This window comes from Bombus vosnesenskii, unplaced genomic scaffold (assembly GCF_011952255.1).
Source record: "Bombus vosnesenskii isolate JDL3184/JDL3185 unplaced genomic scaffold, Bvos_JDL3184-5_v1.1 scf7180000013277, whole genome shotgun sequence".
NCBI lineage: Eukaryota > Metazoa > Arthropoda > Insecta > Hymenoptera > Apidae > Bombus > Bombus vosnesenskii.
Genome location: NW_022882935.1, coordinates 438,657 through 466,504, shown reverse-complemented (window position 1 = coordinate 466,504; position 27,848 = coordinate 438,657). Strand labels below are relative to the sequence as shown.

The 27,848-nt window shown below is 34.0% G+C and overlaps 1 protein-coding gene across 13 annotated transcripts; it reads right to left on the bottom strand.

The window, feature by feature from the left end:
- Positions 1-56: 56 nt before the first annotated feature.
- LOC117232048 (heterogeneous nuclear ribonucleoprotein Q) lies at positions 57-25,890 on the bottom strand. 13 transcript variants are annotated; one of them, XM_033491172.1, is made up of 13 exons: positions 25,437-25,890; positions 22,706-23,091; positions 22,499-22,606; positions 22,189-22,365; positions 20,687-20,822; positions 13,620-13,825; positions 13,401-13,550; positions 13,168-13,313; positions 12,957-13,072; positions 11,251-11,265; positions 10,362-10,510; positions 5,852-6,017; positions 4,241-4,491 (listed from the first exon to the last, which is right to left on the bottom strand). In XM_033491172.1, exons 2-13 carry the CDS (start codon positions 23,087-23,089, stop codon positions 4,241-4,243), a joined length of 2,004 nt encoding a protein of 667 aa, XP_033347063.1. In that variant the 5' UTR covers positions 23,090-23,091; positions 25,437-25,890. The 13 variants fall into 13 exon arrangements, with proteins under 13 accessions (XP_033347060.1, XP_033347064.1, XP_033347065.1 ...); XM_033491166.1 differs by lacking the exon at positions 20,687-20,822 and adding an exon at positions 17,713-17,848 and having other exon boundaries at positions 25,437-25,889; XM_033491170.1 differs by lacking the exon at positions 20,687-20,822 and adding an exon at positions 17,713-17,848 and having other exon boundaries at positions 25,600-25,889.
- Positions 25,891-27,848: the final 1,958 nt, after the last annotated feature.

Below are 27,848 nucleotides of genomic sequence, written 5' to 3'. Positions count from 1 at the left end.
GAAGAAAAGGGGAAAGAACAATGTATTTTAATAGTATACAAATAAATATATCATCGTTTAAGAAAGGTAATTCACATACAACTGTTTATTGAGACATGTAGAATACATCTGGTCATACACAAAAATCTTTGACACTTTAAATCAAGCTCCTAGCCCGAAAAAGGAACCATTTCAACATTATTTTAAATTCATCAATAATTATTACGTTCAACTACGTCACACTAAAATTAGGGACAACTTTTCAAATTGCGGGAATTAAAAAAAAGCAAAGCAATTGGAAGATGATGAATAATAATAATAAAAAATAATCTGAAAACGCAATTATCAACGTTAAAAGAATTTGGTCGTTTGAAATTTGTTGTTCACTTTTAGCCGTGGAGCTGACACGTGGCATGTGTGGCGCGAGAAACATAAACCATATATATGTTCGTGTGAATAGTGTTACGTACATTTTTTTCCTTTTTTTTTTTTGTTTTTTTAAATATTTTTCTTTCATTTTGTTTCCGTACAATTCTTCATTTTTGTTGATTTCCTCATTAGTGCTAAATAACATCACGTCACAAAATGCATATCCGCAGGAATATAATATATAATATATTTATATATAATTAAAAAACACGTCTTTTTGGGTCGTTATTAACATAAATTGAGCGACCCAAAAATCACACAACATCCGCTTGACACGGGCCAACCAAGAAGAGTCAAGTTCCCAAGGATGTGTGCCGCAAATTAGGGCAATGACCGGGTAAAAGGGTGCGCGCGGCTACAGCATCGTCAGCCACAGTGGTGCATTATCCTAAATGCGACCGATAACCCCCAGGCACCCCAGCTGCCACACCGGTCAATTGTATAAAATAGCAAAGGATAAATGATATAATATTGGGGCGCCTTAACGCTGGGGTAGGGCCAATATCGTAACGCTAGTACCTAGATCAGTCTAAAGTCTCGTCACCGTGAACTGCCTCCGCTTTTGCCAGGTTATGCTTCCTTGCCCCCGCAAGCTGAACTTTTCCTCTTTTTTCGTTCGCTCGTTTCTTCTTTCTTTCTTTCCTTTCTTTCTTTCTTTCGTTCTCGCATACTTGCTTCCCATCTGCCTGCCTTATACAAGTATATAATCTTCCTCTATTATAATTTCGAAGGAAAACCAGAATTTATATTGAAACGTTATTGTGTTACAAAAACCCACTCAGTATAATTAGCAATATCATTCTTATCATATCGTTAATATTAATATTATTATATCCTTGATATTATGTTTTTATAAATAGGATGTGTAGATAAGTAGAATAGGTAGGTATAAAATATGGTAAGTGAATAATGAGTTACGAGGAAAAAGGACTAAAGAAATGAAAGGTAATAACGTTGATTGGCATGGATAAGATCAGTAATTTTTTTCAACTGCTGGCTTTTCTCTAGCTTCCCTCTATTCTTTCGCTTCCCTTCTTCTTCTTCTCTTCCACTCATTTACTCGCCGATTCACTCAGTCGTACACTCACTCGTTCACTCTCGCCCTCTTTCTTTCCTTTTTTATCCACTCCGATGTCCTATCAACCATTTTCATTCACGCACTTCCGTTCTTCCTTTTTCTTACGTCTTGCTTTATCTACGTACCAATCGCACGCTCGTTCATTCCTTTTCTCTCTACTTGTTTCATTTACACGACCGCATGACCGGGGACAGGAAGTAGAAGTGAGGGAACTTGGATCGTTAGTTTACAGCTGTGTGTCATCGTTACGAGATTTGTATCAATGACAAAATAAAATCGGACTTGAGTAATTATGAATAAAATGTGCAACAAAATATTCGTCGATACGAGAGTTTAAAACCAATCGACCACTATATATCGATAGTCTGTTGTTTGTGGAAATTGATCGATTAAAAAGCCATCAATGAATAGGAATCGTGGGCATGTTTTGTTTTTTGCCTGGTTGTTTAATTCCTTGACATTCCTTTTATTATTCTCACACGGAATTGCATTTCTTTCATACCTACTCCTGTATGCATTGTATCCAACGAGCCCGAAGTTTATGCTAGTTTTTTTCGTTGATGCTATATACGATAAGACAATACGGTGATATGCAGTCACTTCGTTACAAATGAATTGATCTTTCTCATCTTTTATCTACTTTTTTCGTCACAATTCGGGGGTATGTGTAAAACGCTATTAGGCTTCGCTTATGTTTTTCATTTCAATTATTCTCCAGAACAGGGGGTGTCTGGGCTCCAGGGACAGGGACCAACTATAGCCCGCATTTGCAACTCTTACTAATTAACTAACAGGCTAACAATAACAACGAGTCAACACTCAAAATGTGTGCTGTATGTGTTCATGCATTTGTAAACGCTGTGTACACTTTACACATCCTAAATCAATCCGTGACTATCATTATCAAATTCGGTAGTCAGTCGCTCTAAAAAGAAACTTGCCTACGTGTGGCAAAGATTCCGCGAACATAAAAATTTTGAAAGTAAAATTTAATATAAGAATACAAACGAAACATATAACATTTTTTCCCCTATTTATTTCGTTCGGCTGTACGCATTCAACGGTTCTTTGTTCGATTCTCTAACTACGAAATAGGAAAAACAAAATAAACGGAATAAAAACGAGAAAGAATAAGATTATAAAATAGAGACAATGAATAATAAACCTAGAAAACAGATATGTCACCGATTTATAAATTCTAACTTTTCCATTATTTGGACGTTTTCATTACAAATTTTCCTATACAAACGAATCTTTTACTAAATAATTTTGTTGCCTTAATAGCTTTAATTTCTTCAGTCCATCCGTTCGTTTTCATCATCTTAATCTACTCTTTCCGTACTTGGTACTCTAATCCTTACTCCCGATCGTAATCGAACAAATGAGAAATATTTTCACGCAGAACCGTTGATTTCTAACGTTTCACATTCCATCTTTGTAAAACCTGCCTGACTCTTAATAATAATAATAATAGTTTCACTGACTGTACACATTATAGACCAGCAATAGAAGGTCTAGTGGCGCTTGGCGCGCTCCACGCATCATACATGCATACGTGTGCGCGTATACGTGCACACGCAGCCCACACAGCCTACCCACACACGCACGCACACACAAACGCATGCACGCACACATCACGCATACACTACATGCATATACACCCGCGCACCGCGCGTGCACACACAGACATACGCGCACACCATACGTAAGCACGCACTCGTAAAACGTGTTATATAGAATTTTCTCTTTCTTTACTCTTGTAAAAAGAAAGAAAAAACTACTTAAATTGATCGCTACAACGATAAATTTGTAATATTTCATTCACGCTCATAAACCAATTCACTCGTTCTTACAGCCTTTCATACCAATCTCCTCCTCGTCCATATTGCCATTTTTACTTCCGCTTCTTCATTCTTTCCTACATGCTTTTATTTTATCCTTCCACGTCCCATCATCACATGTATCTTCTTTCTCTTTTCCTCTTGTTCTTGTCTCTCCCATATGTATACTCCTCTCCTTGATCTATCCATCACGTACACGCATTCTCGCACATACACACGAAAATCCAAATTGTAGCATAATAAAATCGCAGGCTTCCGTGATTTTTCTTAATTAATACAAGCCATCACAATCCCAATGTCAACATCGCTGATCTTTGTATCACTTGGCAGTAAACAATGTGACAATGTAGTAGTACTTAGATTAGTATATATATATATATACGTGTATATATATGTATGTGTATATATATATATATATGTATATATATAGTAATAGTACGGGGTGGGTTGTTGGGTGGTCACTCCGATGTAATAATTAGTCCCAGTGGCACATCACTGTATATATAATCACAACAACAGCGGGCGATGGTGGTGACGCCTAGTACGACGCTTCACGCGCTTCCTCATGTTCCTTCGTCCATTCGATCATTTGATGATTAAATAGGCATAAAAACATTTACAATTGCCAAATTTTATAGAGTAAATAGCATTATACGTAAGTTTTCTATCTCCTCTCGATTGATCTTTCCTTCTCTTCCAAGTTCCTCCTAACATTACTACTCTTTGTTTCCTCCCTTTTTTTCGTAATTACATTTTGCTTTCGTTGCTTTTCATTTTGCATCCTTCTTCGTACATTACAGCAACTCCAATGTATATACGTTGTTTGTTCTTTCGTTAATTCTCTCGCCGTGCGTGCTTGCGTGCGTACTTAGATGGGTGCGTGCGTGCGTGTTCACTCACAGACTTGTAGAAGTTAGCTCCATGACTGATAGGAGTCTTGATACCATTCGTGATCATCGCTGGAAATACCGCCAAGTGTGGCGGCCTTACCTCCGAATCCTATGTCACCGCCGCCACCACCACCACTGCCACCATTCACACTCGCCAATCCGTACGCATTGCCCAGTGGTTGTTGGGCGAGGGGTTGGTTTCCCCAGTTGCTCTGGAAGCGACGCTTAGATTCCCCCTGGTTCTGGTGACCCCCGTCAAATTTTCGTTTACCTGCTGTACAAAGAAACAAACAGATCTCTGTCAAATTAAATTTTCTCATTGCGATAAACATTTGTCTCGAACCTTTTCAACTGCGACAACACAATCTCTCCCGCCCATACACACACGCTTGCACTCACGCACGCATGCATCCATTTTGCCATTGTTTCGAATCGCTCGTTCGAATCGCATGAGTACGTGTGCCAAGACTGGGCTGTTAAATGTGTAAAATAAAACGGAACAAAGCAATCTATTCAATGATACAACCGAATGATATTCTGCAGAGTGTTATTGATCGTTCGATATATCAACGAAGTGACTGAAGAACGTAACTAAAAGTTAGTGCTATGGGAAACATATGACGTTGATTGGAAGAGAACCAGTTAATCGACTCTAACTTTGGGAAAATGTCAGATATTTGGAGATATTACGATTGAACGCGTACCGAAAGTGGATATTATCTCGAGAACAAATAGATTCTCATGGTTTTGAACAATCTATCCGGAAATGGAGGATTGGAATTCGTATCGCTCTGATTTAAAGTAGAAATGACAATTACAAAGAAAATCAAAGTATAACACGGTAATAACTACTCCATTTAATGTAACAACTGCACTTTTTAAAATATTCGACCGATCGATTGTGATCATTGCGCATTTACATTTCATTCAGCCACTACAATGTAAAAAAAATACAAACGGTTGAAGATTTAAAAGAAAAATGTAAGGAATGAAATACAACTAACTGTTTAAGACTATAGCTTCAATGGGCACGTAATTTTATCGGACTCGCATTTTCCCAAATACGTTAGAACAATCTCATCAAATGTTTGACACTTGACCGATTTGATTCGTCATGACTTTCCATTGAAACTATACCCATCGAATGAACAAAAGGAAACGAAATAGTAGTAGAAAGTACAGAAAAGAAAGGATTAAATGTCGCATAAAGGAAAGTAAAAGAAGGTAAAGCAAACTAAGAGTAAATATAATTAATTAGATTTTACGAGAATATTACTAATTTGCAATACGTGATGCAAAATTCGAACGATGATCGGAAGAAGCTTAAATGAAAATGTCTATTGATTCTCGCACACACATGATGAGACGTGATTAAAAAGTAGAACTTTTAGTTGATAATAGAAAACGAAAAATAAAGAACAGGAAAGAAAGAACTATAGTGAAAGGTGAAAGGAAGCGTGAAGAAAAGAAAGCAAAATAGAAGAAAAAAGAAAGGGGGGGGGGGGAATGATGGATAGGAAACAGGCATATGGCAATTAGCGAATACTGATAAAAGTGATGATAGAAATATAAAGAGAAAAATAGCGTATGAAAATAATGTTAAAAGATGATTGATTTATTGTGGAGATACAGACCATCCTCACCTGGTAAACTTCCCTTGGCGCGGACCCCCCCACGAGCGGACAGCCGCTGGACCCCACGAGCCCCTGAAGTTGCGGGGTTGCGTCCCCCCCTGACTGGCCCACGGACTTGGGGGCCACCGACTCGGCCACGCGGCACTACTCCACGGCCACGTCCAGCCTGACCAAATAACACAACACCCAATCGTTACCCTATATGACATTTCTTACATTCCTAGTATAGATTTGCGTATATTCACGATTCTATAATACTTTACATTTAAATTTTACGCGAACTTGGACAACACAACCGTGTATCCTCTCGGCTTTCCTTTATCGACCCCTTTTCTCTTTTTTAACTAGTCATTAACAATTAACATCCTATATAACATTTCGATCGACTTATTGATCGTTTGTTCATAGATAATCCCTAACACCTGATTTCGTAGTTACTTACATACCCGAATTAAACAATTTCTTTATTCGACGATTAACCTCACCGTTTAAATTTCATTTTAGAATTAATACCCTGTTGTATATATATGTACATTTGATAACCACTAAATATATTCATACACGTATTATATACAAAAAAACGTACACGTAAACGTACAGGTACAAATTAGCATGTATATGTATATACTGATACAAAATGGTTGTGTATGTACGCGCTATAAATATGTATAAATGTACTTACGTACATGCGCGTGGGTGCAAGCATCTATTTATTTATACGTATATTATACGTATATGCATACGTATATACATGCAAATAATACATACAAAATTATGCGCGCGCGTGGCCGCATATAAGCGCGCGCGCCCATATGTGTATGTATATGTGGATACATGGACTGGTAGGTGTGTAAATGGTTAGGTGGATGTATTTAATGAACGATAGCAAGGATTGGTAAAAGATATGATATGCGTTGCACGAAAAGCGGAAACAAGGTAGGAAAGGATATGATAAGGATAATCTAGGAAAAGAGCTGGGTAGGATATGAGGTAGTTATTTATATATGTGTATATAGATTAGTCAAATATACACAATGGCATACAGAACGATGCAACGGATGTAGGGTTCACCTAAAACCAAATCTTACTAACCACATTTTTTTACAGACAGCAGTAGTATTAGCAGAATTATCCAAAGCGGAAAGCTTATTGTATTGGGATGGCGAAGGAACTTTAAGCGACACAACATACTGCACTGTCAGCTAGAACAAAATTCAACAAATCAAAATTTAAATAGTATAAGCAGCGTAACATCACACAGCAGGGTATTATACAATGTATAAGCATAAGCGATATTTTATATATGTACATCGAAGCAAGCAACAAACATCAAGAGTTTCATCATCGATGCTAGAAATTACTGGCAAGTACAAATCTCGTCATCGTTTCTTTTCTTTTTTCTTTTCTTTCCATTCTATACTTTCAATTAGCTCTTCATCTCTATTCTATTAGCTTCCTATGTCAAATTGTAATTCTCAATATAATAATATTATCCAGACGCATGTAGACATGCGCAACCACGCATAAATATGCCACAACAATGTATAAGTTTCTTATGAATGCTACATCAATCTTAAGCTATCGAATATATCATATATACTTTTGTCTTTATACAGTCTTTCCTCCTGGCTCTGTTCATAGCCTATGCTACGATAATAAATACTACGATAACCTCTTTTCACAAACATACCAAAATTTTCAAATAATATCATCTAATAAACATTTATGCGAACGATATCTAATGAAATACAAAATGTGAACAAATTTGTAATCCTTTTTAAGAATAGAAACACCATAGTGTAACATATTATACATATTACACTATAAAATTATGAGTGTGAAATAAAATTTTCACGAAGAAGGAAACAGAAGCGCGTTCTCAGAAAATTGCAGATCCGCATTTGGACTGAAAAGCATCTCGAGATAACCATCGTCTTTTCATATCTTATTATTAGCCAAGTAGGTTCAAGATAAAAATTATGTATATGCTAACATCCTACTGATGTTACTGGCAATACTGAACAAAGCTAATATCATATAAAGAGATCAAATATAATTGATACGTCGCGTTGCGAGAGGCACACTATGTACGAGGGAAAACGGTTTAAACGAAAATATGAAAACTATTTTAATTCTAACGATACAGTCAACGCTCAACCTCGCGATCAATGACAATACACACGCATTCGTTATCAGCTGATTAATATCGAGGAAGTAAAGGTCGATGTCGAGAAAGCTAATTTTATTTTTTGAGGACGAATCGATACTATCACGATATGAAGACAATAAAGTTGAAATAAATCCGAATCTTATATATCTATTGAAAACAGAAATTGTGAAAAAACTTCATCTATCTATCTGCTCATCTGCTTATCTATTTACCGACATACCTACCTACCTATCCATCTATCTATCGTATTGAATAATTTAATTATATGTCCTATGATTGGGCAATGAAATAATTAATCAGTTTGCAAATTAATATAATGATGGTACAGTTGTAATAATATCCACAGAGTATAGTGTCTTACTTGGGCATCCCTGCAACTTGTTATATAAATATATATACATATAAATGTACATGCACAATGTGTATATATATATGTATATATATATATTTAAATGTATCATATCCGAGCCACGAGACTCACACGTCGCTCTCTTCGGAAGGAGAAACTACAAACAGGTATATTAAACACGTCCTGTACTCAATTACATCTATTTACAATAATTTACATGTATATTATCTATTTTGCGCATGCGCACATGTTTATATACATATGCATGTACGTACACGTATAGATATAATACATATATGTGTGTGTATATATATATGCATGCACGCGTCCACACGCTTAAACGCACATATACATAGATACATACATACATACATACTTGGTGGAAAGAATGTAGTGAAGTGACCTTACCTACCTACCATTCACTCAGAAGACTCATGGTGAAATCACTTTTTTAACACTTCAAGTTGTTTCAATGTATGCCACACTATAAGAGAATTTTTTATAAGAATCTTTTATAAAAAACACGATATTTAGTTGACAAACATAAAATTTCAATGGGTTGTTAATCTACTAATCAAAATGTTTCTTAATCACATTTATCCCTGGTTTTTTTTCTGTGCTTATCGCACATTTCAATTCTAATTACATTTCTTCCACCCTCGACATACTCGTATGTACATACATATACATATATATCACATACTACGAAACGCATAGTAGGAGCTCTAGTAATATTTTTACCTACAAATAGAAGTTCTTCAAATATTAACAATATGGTGAGCAAATATTAGGAAAACTTACAACACTATATGGTTTATATGTTGTTTTGTCATAGAAAAATATGTAGAAATACAAGGAAAATCGTACCTTTTCCATTCGTTTGTTATACATGTCTCTATTTATCCCTCCCTCTTGTTATTATATATATCTTCAATGTTTTTTTTCTTTTTTTCCGTTCCTCTCTCACTTTCCTGTATTCTAATAGCTTTTCCCGGCTATATTGTTATTGCAAAATTTTGGAATGGGTCTACCATGGCTCAGATATGATTAGCAAGCAATTTGAAAGTGGCAGTGTGTTCGACTTACAGGATAACGTTAGTCTAAGCGATGGAATTAGTAGTAGATGTAACAAATATGTAGGACATTCCACGCCCCCCTCCCCATCTTTCTCTGCGCGCGCGCCCGTAGTCTCACATCTTTCTCACTTTCCAGTCTCTAATATACATATGCACACTGTCTCACAGATATACATCAATTTTATTGCAATGACATTGTTTTCTAATCTTGTGTGAAAAAAAGATTCCAAATGTATCTCAAGCGCATTCCATTTGATTATTCTTACAAAGCTTTACCAAATAAATGCAGAATACATCTATTACTTATTTCGTGTAAGCGTTAAATCTGAGTATAACCAGATTTATACTCATAATTTACTAAAATAGGCTAAGTAATGAATGGGAGAATGAGCAAATAAAAAAATGTACATATAGAAATAGATGGGGACAGAAAAAAAATATATAATCTATAGTATATACACATATGATTATTCAAACACACAAAATGCAGACATACATTCACGCATTCATGACAGGTAGCACACGTGTCGTTGGTATAGAAACACTTACATATAAGGATATGCACTAGTGCGCGCATCTAAATTATATGTCCACGTTTCCATGCTTATACGTATACTTACATCGGTAAATAACAAGTTAATGCACACTCTGATTAAACGATAAAATGGGCAGGTTGTTTGGAGAGAGTAAAATGGATTATATATTATGTATGTACTTGGGATACATCCGCGAACACTGTGCCACAGTCAAATTACTATTGATGTGTGTATATATGTATATATGTATACATACATATACATATACATATATATATGTGTACATACAGACACACACACATACATACATAAATATTAAAAAAGTAATAATGATTCAATAACGGAAACGACTTTAGAACCATTAAAAAAGGCGACCCACCGGTTGAGGCTGCCTGCCTCTCCCTCTGGCAGGTGGCGGAGGCGGCGCGTAATCGAAATAGTAATCTTCGTATCGATAATAGTCATCGTAATATGGATCACTGTAGCCACCTCGATAATCCCCATAACCGTAATAGTCGTAATCATAATCTATAAAAACACACATTACAAATAGACCCAAATTTAGCCACGATATATCCAATTGACAACTTATTCAAAACTAATACTCGTGTTTTCTATGAGAAAAGGCATGCCGGGAAAAGATGGTTTTAAAACTTCAATGATAGGAAACAAAAAAAAGAAAAAGAAAAAAATATACATCCGAACATTACATATTGCGATTTTATTCGCAGTCGTATATATATAATATATATATGGAATATCAAATAATATAATTAAAATCATCACGGAAACATATATTACTTTCACTATATAACAGCGATACTGCAAAGAAAAACTCAATAATTACCCTACCACCATCACGTATCCTGGTAAAAACTTCACGCCCTATTCGGATCGTAGAAAATTGTTAGTTTGTAATTTTACATCAACCCTGTAAGAAAGCTCTCTTCTCACGCACACGCACACACGCACACAGTCTCTCTCTCTCTCTCTCTTTCTCTCTCCCCCCTCTCGCTCCCTTGCTTGACTTCTTTCCTTCATTCTCAATTCATTCAAATTGATCAAATCGTATGTATCGTCACTGTACAAGTGGTTGATCTAATTAAAATATCACAACAGAGATAATGATATGATTTTTTGCAATTTTCGATGATCCGATATGAGCGTCTTTACAATGTTGGATACATAGTTCCAAAAGAGAAAAAATACAAAACTCTACTAAATGGTACTCTACTACTTTCCATTCGTAATTCAATATCGCATCTTACCTATTTCCATGAGAGCTGAAACCAAATTTATTGAATTTATGATGCATACGAAATCAACAAAATACACACACTTACACAAAACGAAGTAGAACAAACAACATAAAAAAAGTAGAGAGAGAGAAAAAAAGAAACTGAAAGACATTTTTCTTGGCAATGCGTATAATTATACACCGCCACAAAATAAATCTCACTCAAATATTATTATATGTAAATACAAAACAAACAATACACATGCAGTTACTTCTTTTTCGAGTGTGCGTGTTATGTGCGTCTGTCTGTCAGTCCCTGTTCATCTGTTGCACGCGCGCACACACGCGCGTGTGTATGTGAGACATAACAGGTATCGCAGGAAGTGGTAGTGGTAAGGCAATAAGGTGCTCTTATTATGATGCTAAGCCACACGTGGCATACATATGCATAATCGTACATATGTATGAGAACTCTTTAATGTTGTAAACTGACCGACTTTTGTTCGATAAACTATTTCGTAAACCCGATTATTGTGTACTGTTTACAGAGTTATGCACTGATAAAAACAACAATCGAGGAAAAGAACAAAAAGGAAAAAGAAAAAGAAAAGGGGGAGTAAGAAAATGAAATACTGCATAACAATTGAAAATGTAATCATAATAGGCTCAGACCAAATTCGATTTACCAGATTATTATACAAATGCAGCTTTCAGGTTTAATAAATGAATGAAAAGGTATTTCAGCCGTTAAGCACTTTCTCACTACACCTTCTAATATGATAAAAGACAAAATATACACAAGTTTGAATCTATTTAACATTTAAATTCCCTAGAGTATATCAAAACTGTCCTGGTTCTCCATTTGAAAATTAAACATCTTTATTCTCAAACAAACGTGTGTATCTAATTATATACTCAATACGATTTCATGATCAATAAACAAGTTGAATCGAATAAAATACTAGGGTCATGGTTCTAGAGGTAAAGAAAGCAAGGTTTAAACACTAAGGATACGATATTATCAGTTGTTGAATATATCTGTACTTTTGTTCTCACGTATGTAACATCATGCGCGTAAGCTAAGGTATGTAGTGAGATAGTGAAAAATCCCCAAAAGCATGCGGGATGTTTATATTACATAACATTACCATAAGAAATCGATATAAACGATCTAACAATGATTTGTGTTTATATAAATCTGAAAAATAAAACATTAGTATTTTAAATCTATAAAAAAGTTCGTTAATAAATTTTTTAATCGTCACATTTTCTTAGCATCAACAGATTGATATTTTAATTTGACATATTTTACAATTTCAATCATCTAAGCAATCCATTTACGTAATATGATTTTTTCAGATTTTGCATCATATAGGTATAAACTGAATCCATAATTTGTTACATGTTAATAATATCAACGATTTTATAGAAAACTTATACATAGAAAATTAAATATTTTTACAAAATTAAGATATGGTCTAAGCCTAAAGATGAATCAAGTTGACTGCAAGCGAAAACAAAAACTTACTTTAATAGGAACAAAATGTGTACATATACGTAATACACGTTATTTCCTTCTATGTGAAATATTATTAAAGGGGTGACGAAATGCAATTAAAGTGTTACATACAAATACATGAATATATATGTATAAACACGTGTGTATATGTTTAATTCCGATTAAATCTAGAGAAATATCAACGAGCGCGATAAACATAAAGACGGATCGGTACTTACCATAATCGCCTCTTCCCATTTGTCCTCGCATACCTGCGCCAGTACCTCGAGGACCTTGTCCTGGTCCGCGAACTGGCATAGGTCCTCCCATCATGCTTGGATGCGACGGAGATCCTCTGTGCAATAGAAAATTTAATTATTATGTGGAAAAATGCAAATCAACAGATAGATTAGGATTAAAAGCTGCATCGAACAAATATATTGAATTTACCCGCTTCGGCCCTGAAACATTTGCATCATTCTTCGCTCCCTAGCACGAAGCATTTCTTCTTTTTTCTTTTTATCGGACGGCGGTTTCGCAAGGGATACCTCGATGTGAGAACCTCCGATTTCTTTCCCGTTTAATTCATTCATTGCCTAAGACAAAACAAACAATACCACATCATGTCTGCATTATACCAAATATTCATATTAAATGGCTTTAATTTATCAGTAATGCCTTACCTTAACGGCATTGTCTCTTTCTTCAAAATGGACGAAGGCATAGTCTTTGATCTTTTTTACTCTTTCGATATTACCATACTGTTCAAAACTTTCTTTCAATTTTTCTTCCGAACAGTCTTGTGTTAAATTTTTAACATACAAGACGCGTACCTAAAGTATACAATTTAATAGGTAACCAATCGTATCATGACATTCTCACAGTGTATATCAATTATTCACCTTAGACATGGTTTGTTCGTCAGGCTCTTCTTGAGGATCAGCCCAATCAACTATGATATCACAGCCCCATACTTTGATGCGACCGGTACTTAGTCTTCGTTTGGCTAAGGAAGCAGCTTTGTGAGATTCATATTCTAAGAAGCAAAAGCCTCTATTTTTCTTCTTGTCATCCGGTGAACTGTAGATAATCACCTCGGTCAGACCAGCTACATGATGAAAAATTACACAAAATAGATCAATAAATCTCAGCAGAACATTAAATTAAGTAGAGAAAGAGAGAGAGAGAGAGAGAGAAAGAGAAGAGGGGAGAAAGAGAGAGAGAGAGAGATGTCTACTAGTTAAAAAGAAGAAAAACAGTGAAGCGGAGGAAGACGCAAAGAAAACGAGGATGAAAAAATAAAATAAGAAAGAGAAAAATAGATAGATATAAATTATGTTGAGTCGTCATTTCGCAAACATATATATATATACATGGGATATACATACAGGGAATTCCAGGATGGATAATACAACTGAATAGTAAGTTATTCTATACAAGAAGCCTTATATTCAAAAAAATTGAATTGGACATTTTTACGGCAAATTCTGAACTGAATATAAACCTGATACAACCGAGCAGAGAGTTATTCAACAAGCAAAACTGAGATGCAAATATTAAATAAAATAATTCTATTTTAGATCTCGTTTTCCGAAAAATTGTACTTTTTCTCTTTCAATTTATCTCTGCCTGCTGAGAGATATCTACCTGTCCTGAGACACCCTGTTTGTATCAGCAGCTGCATTAAGTAATCTTACACATCGCGAATTATATGAATACAAACAGTTTGAATCACTGAATTTCATTTTTTTCAATACGTTACTAATGTACCCATGAAACGGCCTAGAAGGTAATTAAAAAAGTAGAAAAAGACAGTAAATGATAAAGAGTGAGGACGAGAGAGAAAAGAGAGAAAATTTTATAGATAAGTTTATCGTCTAATTTACAAACTGAACGATTCATTGAAAACATCAAAATATCAAAATTAGAACATCAAGTACATCATTAGATATTAAATTATATTATGAAAATTAATAAAATGACATGGTTAAAACGGGAAATAATTACTTTTACATGAAACATGATTGTTTTTACTTAAGGATACATATATAGCGTGTGTGTCATCAGGTGTGTGTATATATACACACCCATGCACACAAATCATTTAGTTCTTGCCAAAAATAAGAAAAACAATATCGAAGCGGATTGTAATTCTAATCAAGTTATTAATTACTAATCAATTAATTTAATGTTATTTCGTATCTCATATATTATTTCTAAAAAAAAAAAGATATTAATTACGATGGTAAATATGTGATGAAATTATTCTGCAATTAGTAGTTTAGACATCGTCTTCTTCGATTCTAAATCTGATTTTGAAAAATTGTTAAATTCGATTGACGGACTTCATCTTTTTCTACTAATACAAATACTCACGTCTAAAATCTTTGTCCTCAAAATCTTTCTCCCGATCATAAGCAATAAATTATTTTCGTTTCTCGCAAAATCTATGTTTGATACTGAAAGACGAACATTTGCTACAATCGTAGCAGATTTTGAGAACATGGTATGTACACGTTATATCATACAATGAGTTATAAAACCCTTAGTTGAATGCGCACACACGCTTAAATGAAAAGTAAAATACACTACAAGTACAGGTATACAAATACCCCGCTTCTCAGTAGACATCTGGCCATATCCTTCAAGTACACACAGAACACAAATTACTTTATAACAGGAATGTTTCTAGCTTGCGTGAATTACGTCAAGTTAAAAGATACACTTTTAATTATAATACATACACATACATATACGTTAATATGTTATTTGTGATAATACGCGATCCGTTATAACTTGTATACGTGTTAGTCCACATAATGTATATGTGTTTATAATATAACGCACACATGTGATTATACGTATACGTGTATGTATGCATATGCGCGCAATAAAAATTTAAAACTTGAATATAGAATTAAGTAATCTTCCCACCAAAATAAATTATAAAACATAAATTTCATAAATTACGGCTAATATAATTTATACATCGTCAAATAAAAATTCAATATTCAAAAATACTTCTACATATGTAAAAATACCCCGAACAATGTTTCAAGAAGACAGGAAGAAAAGAAAGGATACTTGTAAAGTTCTATTCGCGTGTCACCGAATCGAATAATTTGTAAAAATCTCTGAAACATGTTTGTAAATTTTGATAGTTTCTGCTCTCTATCCTGCTCTATCACCATGTGTTGCTTAGTTATACAAAGGAATAATAAACATAGTTAAAAACCGAAGAATATACTATGATTAAATGAAAATATCATGCTATTAGAATTTACATGCATCGCAGTGATTGATTTACGAATATAGAAAAGATTGGTCTTTCGTGAAATTGTATGAGAGTTGAAATCTTTGTCAATTAGTATTTATAAATACAGCTAATATCATATACGACGTATTTTCCAAACTAACAGTAGCATCTGTAAAAACAACCAAACTATTGTTTCTCTATAAAATGTTATTGTTCATTAACTGTCACCATTCTCTGTTTTTTTCTTTCTTTTAATTTAATCCTACTCTCCTTCCTCTCAGTTTAAAAGTTGGTTTGTACACGTGCGCACACACGCACACACACACGTAAACTCACACACAGAGTATGTATGTACACGTGTATAAATGAACATACAACATGGCATCTGCTAGAAATGCACCTGGTCTTAAAGCAATAAAACGCGCGCCTATGTGTATTTAAGTAATTCATCAGTGAAAAAAAGAAAATAAGAGAGAGAGAAAGAGAGAAAGAGAGAGAGAAAGAGAGAGAGAGAAAGAGAGAGAGAGAGAAAGAGAGAGAGAAAGAGAGAGGGAGGGATTGTCAGAGTAATTCAGATGCCTTGTGACCTTTTTTCCCCATAAATTCTGATTATTTAACCTTATGCCTCTTGAATCCAATATTAACATTTTACTTTATCATGTTTTGCCATTATCTCCTCTCTGAGTCCAGACTTAAGTATTACATGCAAGAATGCTATTGCAAACACACATATAAGTGACAAATATCGTACACATTCATTCAATCACTCGGACTGATTTTACATTCGTAACAAATACATCAGAGGAAATTAGAAACGAGTAGAACATTTTTCCATTGAACAAAATGCTACATTTTACCAGACGTTGATAGCAAAGTTATCCAATATAGTTTAAACGGGTAACACACACATGTAAAATTCTTATGATTGTAAACGATTCCACGTTTATTATTGCTACTCTTGATATACTTTCAGTTACTTCTCTTTTCTTTTCAGACCTTACTCCAATCTTTAGAGATGTTTTCGCGTCCCAAAATCAATCATACAAATAAAAAATGTTTTCATCGATTAGGTATATAATTTAAAGAAAGTAAATATATGAAAAAAATTGTATACACAACGTACTATGACGAACAACTATTTAAAGAGCATTTATTCATATGAAACAATTGAAATTAATACTCTGAACGAAAAGCTCGAGAAACACAGACACGACTATCAGAATATTTAAGTTTCATACATATAATAGTGAGATATATTATTTATATATATACATATATATATATATATTTATATTATATATATATTTATGTATTATATATATAAAATAATAAATTAAATGTCATGATTGTGGGACACATTTTAATATAAAAATTCGTTAATCAATTACGGCCAATTTTTTATCCAAAAATTAATAAACAACATAATATGTAGTAGCAGCATAAAAATGAAAAATTCTTTTCGAGAGTGGAAAATAAAAATTGACAGTGTTTGTGGTGAGAATGTGTGCGAAATGTTTTACAGGTGGAAAAATATATTCTATGACATATGTATCAATTTGAGAAGGAATCTGCCTAATTGGTAATGATGCAAGAGGGTAAAATTAACCCACCTGGCACCTCTAACAAAAATCGGATACAAATAGCCGATCATTAAAAAATAAGAGTTTTATCCCACCATTTTTTCCTATAGAATTTTCTTTGGTTACTGCTTGCTGATTTAAGGACAATTATCAACTTACGTGCGTGCTTTGTAAATTCTTCGAACAAGTCATCTCGGTCTCGATTCTTTGGAATATTTCCCACAAACAAGCGGTGATTGTTATAAGATACGGTAACACCAATCTTTTTCCCTTTCCGAATCTCATAATCATTCAGCTGTAAGAATAATGTGGAAGGAGAGTGCCAATTAAGCTTGCCTTTTATAATTTCACCTGCTTATTGGCTGTCTGAACGTGGGATATCGTGAAGCGACCTTCAGGGAAATTATATATGTCTTATACGAAGGGAGAGGGCAAGCATATCAATAGATGAACATGGAAAATTAAACTGGAATTAATCAACGTATATCGTCGGTGAATTGGTAAATAGGCAGGTAGATAAATAGATGAGTAGATGAATACATAGGTGGGAGATAAGTATGTAAGAAGAAAGGGAGGTAGGTAAGTAGGTAGGTGGGTAGGCTGAGCTATGTACAAAGTATTCGAAAATGATTTTTCACAAGCATCGTAGCGTTACTCTACGTTCTCCAGGTCGGTGAAAATGTGAAAAAGTAACCGTAAAATTGTCTTTGACCTTGGAATTCAAGATCAAATTATTCTTTTTATTGTATCGTCTTTCATTCATCATGAAGATTAAAAATTCCAAAGGAACTAGGGGTCGTGACTCAACCGTTCTCTCTTAGAAAACGATATTGAAGTTCCACTAGTTTTTAAACTCACTTTATTCATGCAGTTCGTTTGGAAAAAATGTGAAAGTTCCATTAGTTCCCAAACTCACTTTATTTGTAATATGCTTACATTTTACATTCATCTGCATCATTCCATTTTATAGATGCAGAGGAAGTAGCATCTATTGTGGCACTTAGATACTCCAGATCTACCATTATATATCCCATTTCTTCCTCTCTCGGTATTTGAACAGACTTAGACGCACATTTCTCTATTGCAGTCAAGTTTTAACCCAAAGTTACACATTGACTTTAGACGATGAAAACAATTAGTGTCAGAAATTCACTAATTTCTGAATAAAGTATTTGGATCATCGTGGATGGAATGCGGACCTGCTCCTTACTTGTGGCTTTCTTCTGCACCAGTTTTAACTTTGTGAATTTCTTTTTTTGGGGAGCGATAAAAAAATTGTTTATGGTTCCGGTGAATAGATTACATCCGTTGAACAATTAAAATATCGGATTGAATATGGTTTTCATCGGTTAAAGTCAATGTGTAATTTTTAAAAGAAACTTGAGCGGAATATAGAAATGCGAGTCTAAATCTATTTAAATAGCGAGAAATAAAGAAAAAAAAAGGAATAAAAGGAATATATGGGGCATATAATAGCGGATCTAGGGTATCTACATACGACATTAGTTTTTTTTTTTTCTACACTGACAGTAAAATATAAACATGTCACAGATAAAGTGAGTTCGAAAACTAATGAAACTTCCATATTTTTTCGAAGAGAACAGTGAGTTTTAGACCCATGATTCCTTTGAGACTTTGGTTCTTCAAGATAAGTAAGATAAAACGCAACAAAAAATTGACCTTGAAATTTAAGGCCAGTCGATTTTGCATCCACTTTTTTACAGATCTTCGCCGATTCAGAGGTGTAGGATAATACTACGATACTTGTGACAAATCATGTTCGAATACCCTGTACAGACAGTGCAAGACTGCTTCGCAAAGTGCATACCTGCCTTGCACTGAAGCATGTCTCGCGGCGAGACTGCTGCGTGGCGAGATCAAAGATGCCTCGTAGTTCCTTACTCGCTTCCTTTGGGCTTCGCTTGCTTGCCTCGCGTTCTCTACGTTAGGACACGAGGCAACTCGAGCGAGGCAGACTCGCGAGGCAGACTTGTGAGGCCGCCTCGCAGTGTCTGTACATAGCTTTCGATAGCTAGATAGGTAGGTAGGTGGATGGGAGTGCCTGTCCGTTTGTTAGCGAGCCAAACGCCCCAGCGGTCCACGCATATCTCCCATACCCCCATGCTCGAGGTCCAGTCATGAATCGCGTTAACATGATGCAAAAATTGATAACAACCACGCAGGACAGCGCGCGTTATTTTCATTAATTTTTTACCTCAATGTATAATTTTAATAATTGTACCATACTGAATTGCTTCCACATTTTCTCTTCTAACTAATTTGTCTCTTTTTTTCTTCTTTTCTTTTGTATTGTCAATAACAAATAAAGAAAGAATAAATATGACAAAAAGAAACAGCAAAGAAAATATAATAGAAAAAAGGTAAACTAAACTATACGTTCAAATCGCCAAAAAGATCAAAACTGATCAAGACTGATCAAGACTGATCAAGACTGATTGTGTAGGTATGTGTGTGTTTACGCGCGCAAATATGAAACTGTGTGATATGGTACGCGTGTATGATAGGCAAAGGACGAATGGCGTTGATCGTAGTGGTAGTAGTGATGGTCTGGTACTGGCAATGATATGATACTGACCCTATAATGAAGTTGCAACGAAACGATAATGGTGGTGATGGTGGTAGTGGTGATGATGATGATGAAGATGATGATGAAGATGATGATGATGATGATGACGACGATGATGATGATAACGATTACAGCGACGTCAACAATAGCGGCAATGGAAATTCAGAGAACTAAACGGAAAGGAAATGCTAGAGGGAGAAAAAGAAATATCAACTAGGAGAAAAGAAAGGAAATATAATGAATAAAAGTAGGAAGCATAGAACTCATAACTCAACCTAAATATGCGAGGAAAAGAAGACTTGGACCAGAGAGGTGTTACTGTTCACTAATAAACCGAGAGGCAAGGAGACTGATCAGAACTGAAGGTGTCATAGGTAACTGAAGATCACACGGTCGCACGCACGATCGTGTATTTTTTCTTGGATGCTCCATAACTCCATACCATCTACAACCACTACTTAAAAGCTACCACTCGTAAGTTACAATACAGGTAGACAGGTAGGTATAGGTAGATAGGTAGGTACACACGCCTCGAATTCACTTTACCTGTTAATTTACCAAATTCCTCCAGAATCTCCTCTTTGCCTTTCGATTTTGGTATGTTCCCCACGAAAAGTCGTAGATTAGGTACGCTAATGTTTACTTTCAGATTCTTGCCGGGTTTTATTTCGTGATTATCGAGCTGTGGGATGAAGAAAACAAACACATGCCTAATATTGTTCCAATGAGATACACTTCATGTTTTATCTACTTGCGATAAACAAAAGAATTTAGGAAAAATTTTTCAAAATATGCAATTTAGTAAAATAATTAACATGGCCTGGTTCCATGAAAGCGAGAAAGTGGCATGCGCTTTGTCGCTCGAGTCTTCACAATATAGGAAACCGGCGTTCACGTATGTGCTCCTGTAAACAAATTTTAAGCCTACCAATTTTCAAAATTTTGTTACAAAAATTGTCACTGTCCAACGAAAGTCAACCAATTAAGTAGATATACCCCTAACCAATTAAACCACGCGAATTTCTTTTTTTCGCATCGTCAATGTTTAGGAAAGTTCTCCACTCCCAATTTTGCCCACTGAGCAAAGAGGAGAGCTGGAAAAAGAAACTCATCCATAGGACATCATTATCGTATGCATGTATGTATATACACACATACATACGTACGTACGCATATACCTATGCGCGCGCGCGCGCGCGTGTATACATGTGTTCACATGTGTTTTTATGTATGTGCGTGCGTGTGTATATGTCTACATCTATGCGTGTATGCATATATATGTACATACGAGTATGTGTAATATGCGTGTATGTGCGCGCGCGCGCGTGTGTGCCTATACTTTTATGCATATGTGCATTTATTTTCTGTTTTGCTGCTGTTAAGTATTTGGGATGTGTTGGGCATAATTATATACTTAAAAATATAAATTAGAGGTCAGGAACATATATATGTATAAAATGAATATGTGGATTGTTCCTAACTATAGACATTGAATCTCAATTTTGTTACTCTTTACAATTAGTGAAACAATGCTAAAATATTTACGTTAAGACTACAATTAAAAAAAAAAAAGGAATACAGAAAGAAAGAGAAAACGCAAGTCACAACATAGAACAAGCCACATGGGAATATGAAAAAAATGTATTCGAAATGTTTAATGCAAAAAGAAAAAGAAGAAAAGGAAAAAAAAAACATGTTTCATACTATTTTCGATTCGACGAATTTCAACAAAAATTCGACGATTCTATCATCGCTTCTTTTGAAAGAAGTATTAAAACGATAAATAAAAAACTCAATAAAACATATTACAGAAACAGTAAGAAACCAAAGAAATATAACATATGCAATGATATGTTTAAACATTTCGAAAAGTTACTTATTTTGGTAGCAATAACAATTTTGTAACATTTCTAAAGTTCTTCTAAAAAAAAGTGAAGGGCATTGATATGTTCATAACAAGATGTTTTAAACTAGGAAAACAGAATTGTACGCTTCACAAACATGTACCTACATAATGATAAAAAATAATTTGGAAAATATCTACATACCTCTCTAACAGCTTGCTGCGCAGCCTCTCGGTTAGTAAAAGTGATAAACGCATATCCTCTATTGCAACCTGCCATCGGATCCATCATTAATCTTAAATCCCAAATTTTCCCACATTTTTCAAATAAAGGGATTAACTCATCTTCGTACATATCCTTTGGAATTTTTCCACAAAATACCTTTCATAAAAACAGAAGCATACAAAATGAGATAAAAATGAAAAGATTAACAATAATTGTATTAAAAAAATAGAAAAGAGTATTAGGAAAATGCAACTCGATCAAACAGAAGAGCAATAACTTATTGCTTTACCTCACAGCCAGTCCCTGGTGTGGGACCTTCCCAGTTTGGAGGAGGACCTCCATATTTCCGTTGTCCTGTTGTTACATCCAAAGGGTACCCAGTTCGTTCAAGAATCATCTAAAGTATGTTATTAGGATATTAGTTTTATATCTTTTTTATAATTCAAGTAACTCTGTAAATAGTTATAAACATCAAACTGACAAAATAAATATTTACCTTTATTTTGTCCTCATCCGGTGCTTTTGGAGCAGTACTGGTACCAGTACCCTGTCCAGCTCGACTTTTCTGTCTATAGGTTTTCATTACACCACAAAGGTATGCAGATTTATTTGATACGTGCTCTAAATTAGATTCAAGAAACTGTGTGAGTACATTTAATGCACCATCAACTGGAAATTCCTTTAATGCATCTAATGCTCTTTCATCCAAATCTACATGAGCTAATTTTCCTGTTTTATAAATTTCATCCAATTTCGCAGCTACTTTTTCATCCAGTCCGTACTGAATCAATTTTGAAAAATCTTCTGTCCTCTCTACATATTCCATTTCCTCCTTAGACTGTTTCTCTTCCATTTTTATCTCCCCATTTCCCTCTGCCATAGCTGCAACATATTATTTTAATTATCAGAACAACATCTTTGGTTTTTCCCTTGGTTCATATTGCTTTGTTTAAATTTATATCATCTTGGTTTATTATTCCAAAATAAATTATGCTTTAAATTATTATTCATTATCACTCAAATATCTACAAACTCTAAATATTTGGCACAAAACACTGTTATATGTGTTATAGAATTTATAACATCTGCCATGTTATAAATTTGTTTTCCTTACTTAAATGTTAAAGTACAAAGTATTAAAAATATTCAGATATTAAGAGCACTCATTAATCTATATAAAATATATTACTCAACATGTCTTGTATGTAATACTTAAAACAAATTTCAAATTCTCATAACTAGTTACAAATATCATCAGCAACTAGTAATCAAATAATTGAAAAACAAACTTACTTATAACTGTTAAAAACTTGGAAAACTTTTGTTTTTTGCATAAAAAATTTAAATCTCTTCGACGTATTTTTTAATAATATTTATTGTATACTTTATAACATATATGCAAAATCTTATATTTTTATAATACTTAATAACATTGTTCATACACATTTATACTATACTGAGATTTTTCAATATCAATATTTGAATAACTTTTTGACTAGAATATCAGTAATATAGAACATTAAAAACAATATATTAGAAAAAATAAGATAATATATACAAGATGAATGTATAAACATATAAATAAATAAAACAAAAGGAAATAAATGAAATTTGAAAAGGAATGTTAATACACCTATGGTCGAAAATGGAGTAGATGAAATAGAGGCAATGTAATGAACGTGATCGGAACGCCAACACCACTACTCGACATATAACGCACAGTCTGTACAATTTCCCGCGTTTACAAACGATCAACATATCAAAACTTTAAGATATCATCGATTGCTTGGTACAAAAAAATAATAAAGAGATTTTGATAAATATCATCGATATATCATTATAGACATTTTATACCTACTCCTTAATTTGAAATATACAATAAAGAAATGACTCCATTATCGAACAATGCACTTTAAACTAAAAGAATTGAATTATTATAATAAAAAATAGTTTGAAAATAATGCATTCACAGTAATGAATACGCAACATGGAAATTTTGCTCGAAAGGAAATGTAATTGGTATTTTTTGCATATAGCTTGCCGGCCGGCAATAGACTTGCATCCATATTTCTTGAAGGATGCAATGCACTTTTACACTCACGATAACATCACACCCGCTGTTCTAACTAACCGATTTCTGCTTGTGTTTATTAAAGGATTATTAAAGGAGCACACTACATAGAAATAATTCACGATATTCATAGGAAGAATAATTGCATATACCTTGGAAAGTAAATGAACAAAATCCTCCTGTGAGGAAATGGCGATAGACGTCAACGTGATTGCAGACTACGGGGTTCACAAAACGACGCGCAAAGATACGCTCGAACCCAGCGACACGAGTTAGCCATTTTCTTTCGAAGTATATTCGCGAATTCTGATTGGTTCATGCAAAAGGTTGAGAAGAAAAAGTTGACCATGCAATATGCACTCATGAAATAACGAATTTCGTACTTGAAATCTGCATGCACAATATATTATGTACGTATCATTCTTCCACGGGGAAATTTCAATTACTAGCTAATTTTATTCGTTTCAAATTATTTTTAATAGATAAGAAACAGATATGTACATATATATAAAGAGAGATAGGTCTACTTACGTACATATGTATACGCATAAAATATTTTGAGACTAACTGACAATGATTTACATATGCTAGAAGTTCTACTTGCTTCACACAATTTTTATATCGTACAACCAACCTTATCTTTTACTTTTATTCAATAATGAAGAATTTAAGCGTAAAATTTCACTACTTCAATCTACTACTACGTAAATCGTATGATTTTCGTTATTATCAAAATAGTAAACTCTACTTACTTAATAAAAACAATCATTACAAATGGTTTTGCGGAATATAATCTAGAAATTCGCATGATTTCAATTCACATATTTAATACATTATTTATTTGAAATAATGTTAAAATAAAAAATAAAGTTAAAAAATTAAATAAACCCCAAGACTAATGATAACAAAATTCGATACCATTCTTGAAAAAAAAGAATATGTACGTAATTGTATGTAAAGTATAACGTATATCTTTAGTCTTAATCTTTACTTGATATTAATGTAAATGTAGTAATACAATCTATAAAATACGTAAAAATATTAGTTATTTATTTAGATAAAATGGAAAAGAGATCAGAATTTATAAGAATATTAAGCGAATCAGGATTAAATGTGCCATAACCTCCGAACATAATAATACAATATAAAAGTATACCTGTACAAAATTTGAAATCTTCACAGTATTAATTTTGAACAAATTATAAAACGAAGCACCAGATACCACACAAAACAGTCACAAGCTTTTAATTGATAGAAAATTCATATTACAGAGACCACCACCGTTACACGAATACAAACTTGCATATACTTCTGCTCACTTTTACGTTGTATGTAAACCGTGTAACCGTGTGTATTAAAAATTGCATTTAACACTTGATAGTATTGGATGAAAAGTAATGCAGTAAATTTAGTCTTGTAGGCACTTGGAAAGCTCCGATAATATTGCAGTGATGGTGACGGTAAGTGAAGTAAGCCCGGGCGCAGCGTTTTGATATCATGTAGTGCCTACATAGCCGTAATGCATAAATTGGACTGCCTCGCTGAAAGAGAGGTGCAAGCCCTACAAAACCAAACCAGTTTCCTCGGTTGCTTGCTTGCTTGCTTGCTAGTTGCGCCCCAATCCAATCCGATTCAACCGCTTACCTCTCTTCGCGGTATATGCGAGCCCCGCCTTAGTCAGGCTCGTCGCTATTCTCCTGTATCCCTGTACCATTCCTTCCAATTTTCTTTCTCTTTTTTTCTCTTTTCATCTCTTTTCTTTTCTTTTCTTTCTGTTCCTTTCCTCTTCACTCCTCTCCTCTCCACGTCCTTTTTTCCTTTCGTTTTCATAAAACATTTCTGCAATTTTTCACTAATTCATCTTCAAGCACAGTCATTTTCGTTGCAATCCATGTATTTCCTGTCATTCCTTTTCTTATCTTTTATTGCAATTTTATACGTACATCGTTACGCACATTTATATACATACTCAAGATTAAACTGTGATGCAACAATCCAAAAATATATAGTTTACTATTTAAAATATACTACATATAAATGCAATAATAGTAACCTATTAATTCGTCTAGAAATATAAACGTTGATTACGAGACATTCTAAATGTCAAATAATATATTTAAAAAATTCTTTTATTTAGAACTTAAAAAAGAATACATTTGAAAATGGGTAAATACATTCTACAAATAAAGCTAGGCAGATATTGTGCACATACAGTATACTGTATATGTCTGTATAAAATTTATAAGACTTACTTATACTTACATATATATATATATACACACACACATATCATACTAATATAATAGTATAATATTATATTACAATATTCACTAATTCCCAGTATATAAGTAGATCTTATTTGCGAGCGCGCAATTTCAATAACTCGAAAGAAGAAATCGTAAAAAATCTAAAACTTTCTATTATGTTTTTATATTTATGTGGAAAATTGTTCATTTCTACCATCGTTAAATGTTCCGTGAATGATTAAATAAAAGTTAGCCAATATTCTGAACGATTTTGTTAAACGTGAGAAATAACGTTCAAGATAAGAGAACGCATTACAGACAAGGAGATACGGTCCTGAATTCAACCGTAAACCGCCTGTCTGGTTGAGCACGCACCCGCGTCCCTCAAAGGAGAAGAAGTAACAAAGACAGATGGTGCTCGTATGTTGGCTCGCAGAAACCTGTTCCTTCAGAACTTTTCCGTTTTCTTAATTTTTGTTCGTTCAAATTCCATCTGCGTCGAAAAATAGTTTTATTTCTGATCATAATCGATAACTGCCAATCCATAGAGTATTCTTAAACAACAATCATTTCGCTTACCGTACTATTACTCATATTTCTTTTTTCGCTTTGTTTCCTCTCTCTCTTTCACCTTCTCTTTTTCTATCTCTCATTACTTAGCTGTCTGCACTCTCCACAGACAATGCATTTTTTGCTCGACTCCAGACCCATTGTCGTGGGAGGTTGGAATTTTAACGTAGAAAAATTTGTACAAATAAATATATGTACATTTACTCAAAATCTAAAGCAAACTTGATACTTTTGGCATTAACACGCCTTGAACAGCCAATATTATGTGTAACATATATTGTAAAGGAGAATATCGCAGCTCACATCAATTACATTCCTGATCAATAAAAAATTTAACGAGTTATTATAAATCAAATTAATATTATTATTAACAATTTTTCTCCAATATTTGTTACATTTATTTGTTAAAAAACATGAAGTTTGAAAAGCCATTCGGCGAGAAATGTTTAATATTACTTTAGAAAACTATTTCCCACGTTAACGAATCGAAAACCTTGAACTGCGTGCAGACATCGCAGAAATTTTCTCAGGAACCAGTACAGTCGTATTAAAGCATGAGGCGGACCCCCAGCAAGTTGTCTCTTCAAAATACTTGTTTAGCTATGAGAAATTCTCCTTTTTTCGCATCCCAAATAAATAGGGATGAACCTGCATTGGAATAATGGCATAGCAAGCAGAGTACTTACTCCATACTCTGGAGAGTCAAACCCTTAGAGGGGTCGTTGGACCAAGATGCTATACAAATTATCATA

Excerpts from the sequence above, each read along its gene's own strand:
- LOC117232048 (XM_033491172.1), bottom strand. The coding sequence starts at position 23,089 with ATGGCAGAGGGAAATGGGGAGATAAAAATGGAAGAGAAACAGTCTAAG. Across the intron at positions 6,018-10,361 it reads GAGGCAGGCAGCCTCAACCG|GCTGGACGTGGCCGTGGAGT; the intron begins GTGGGTCGCCTT and ends TTATTTGGTCAG. Across the intron at positions 4,492-5,851 it reads AAGTTTACCAGGTGAGGATG|CAGGTAAACGAAAATTTGAC; the intron begins GTCTGTATCTCC and ends TTCTTTGTACAG.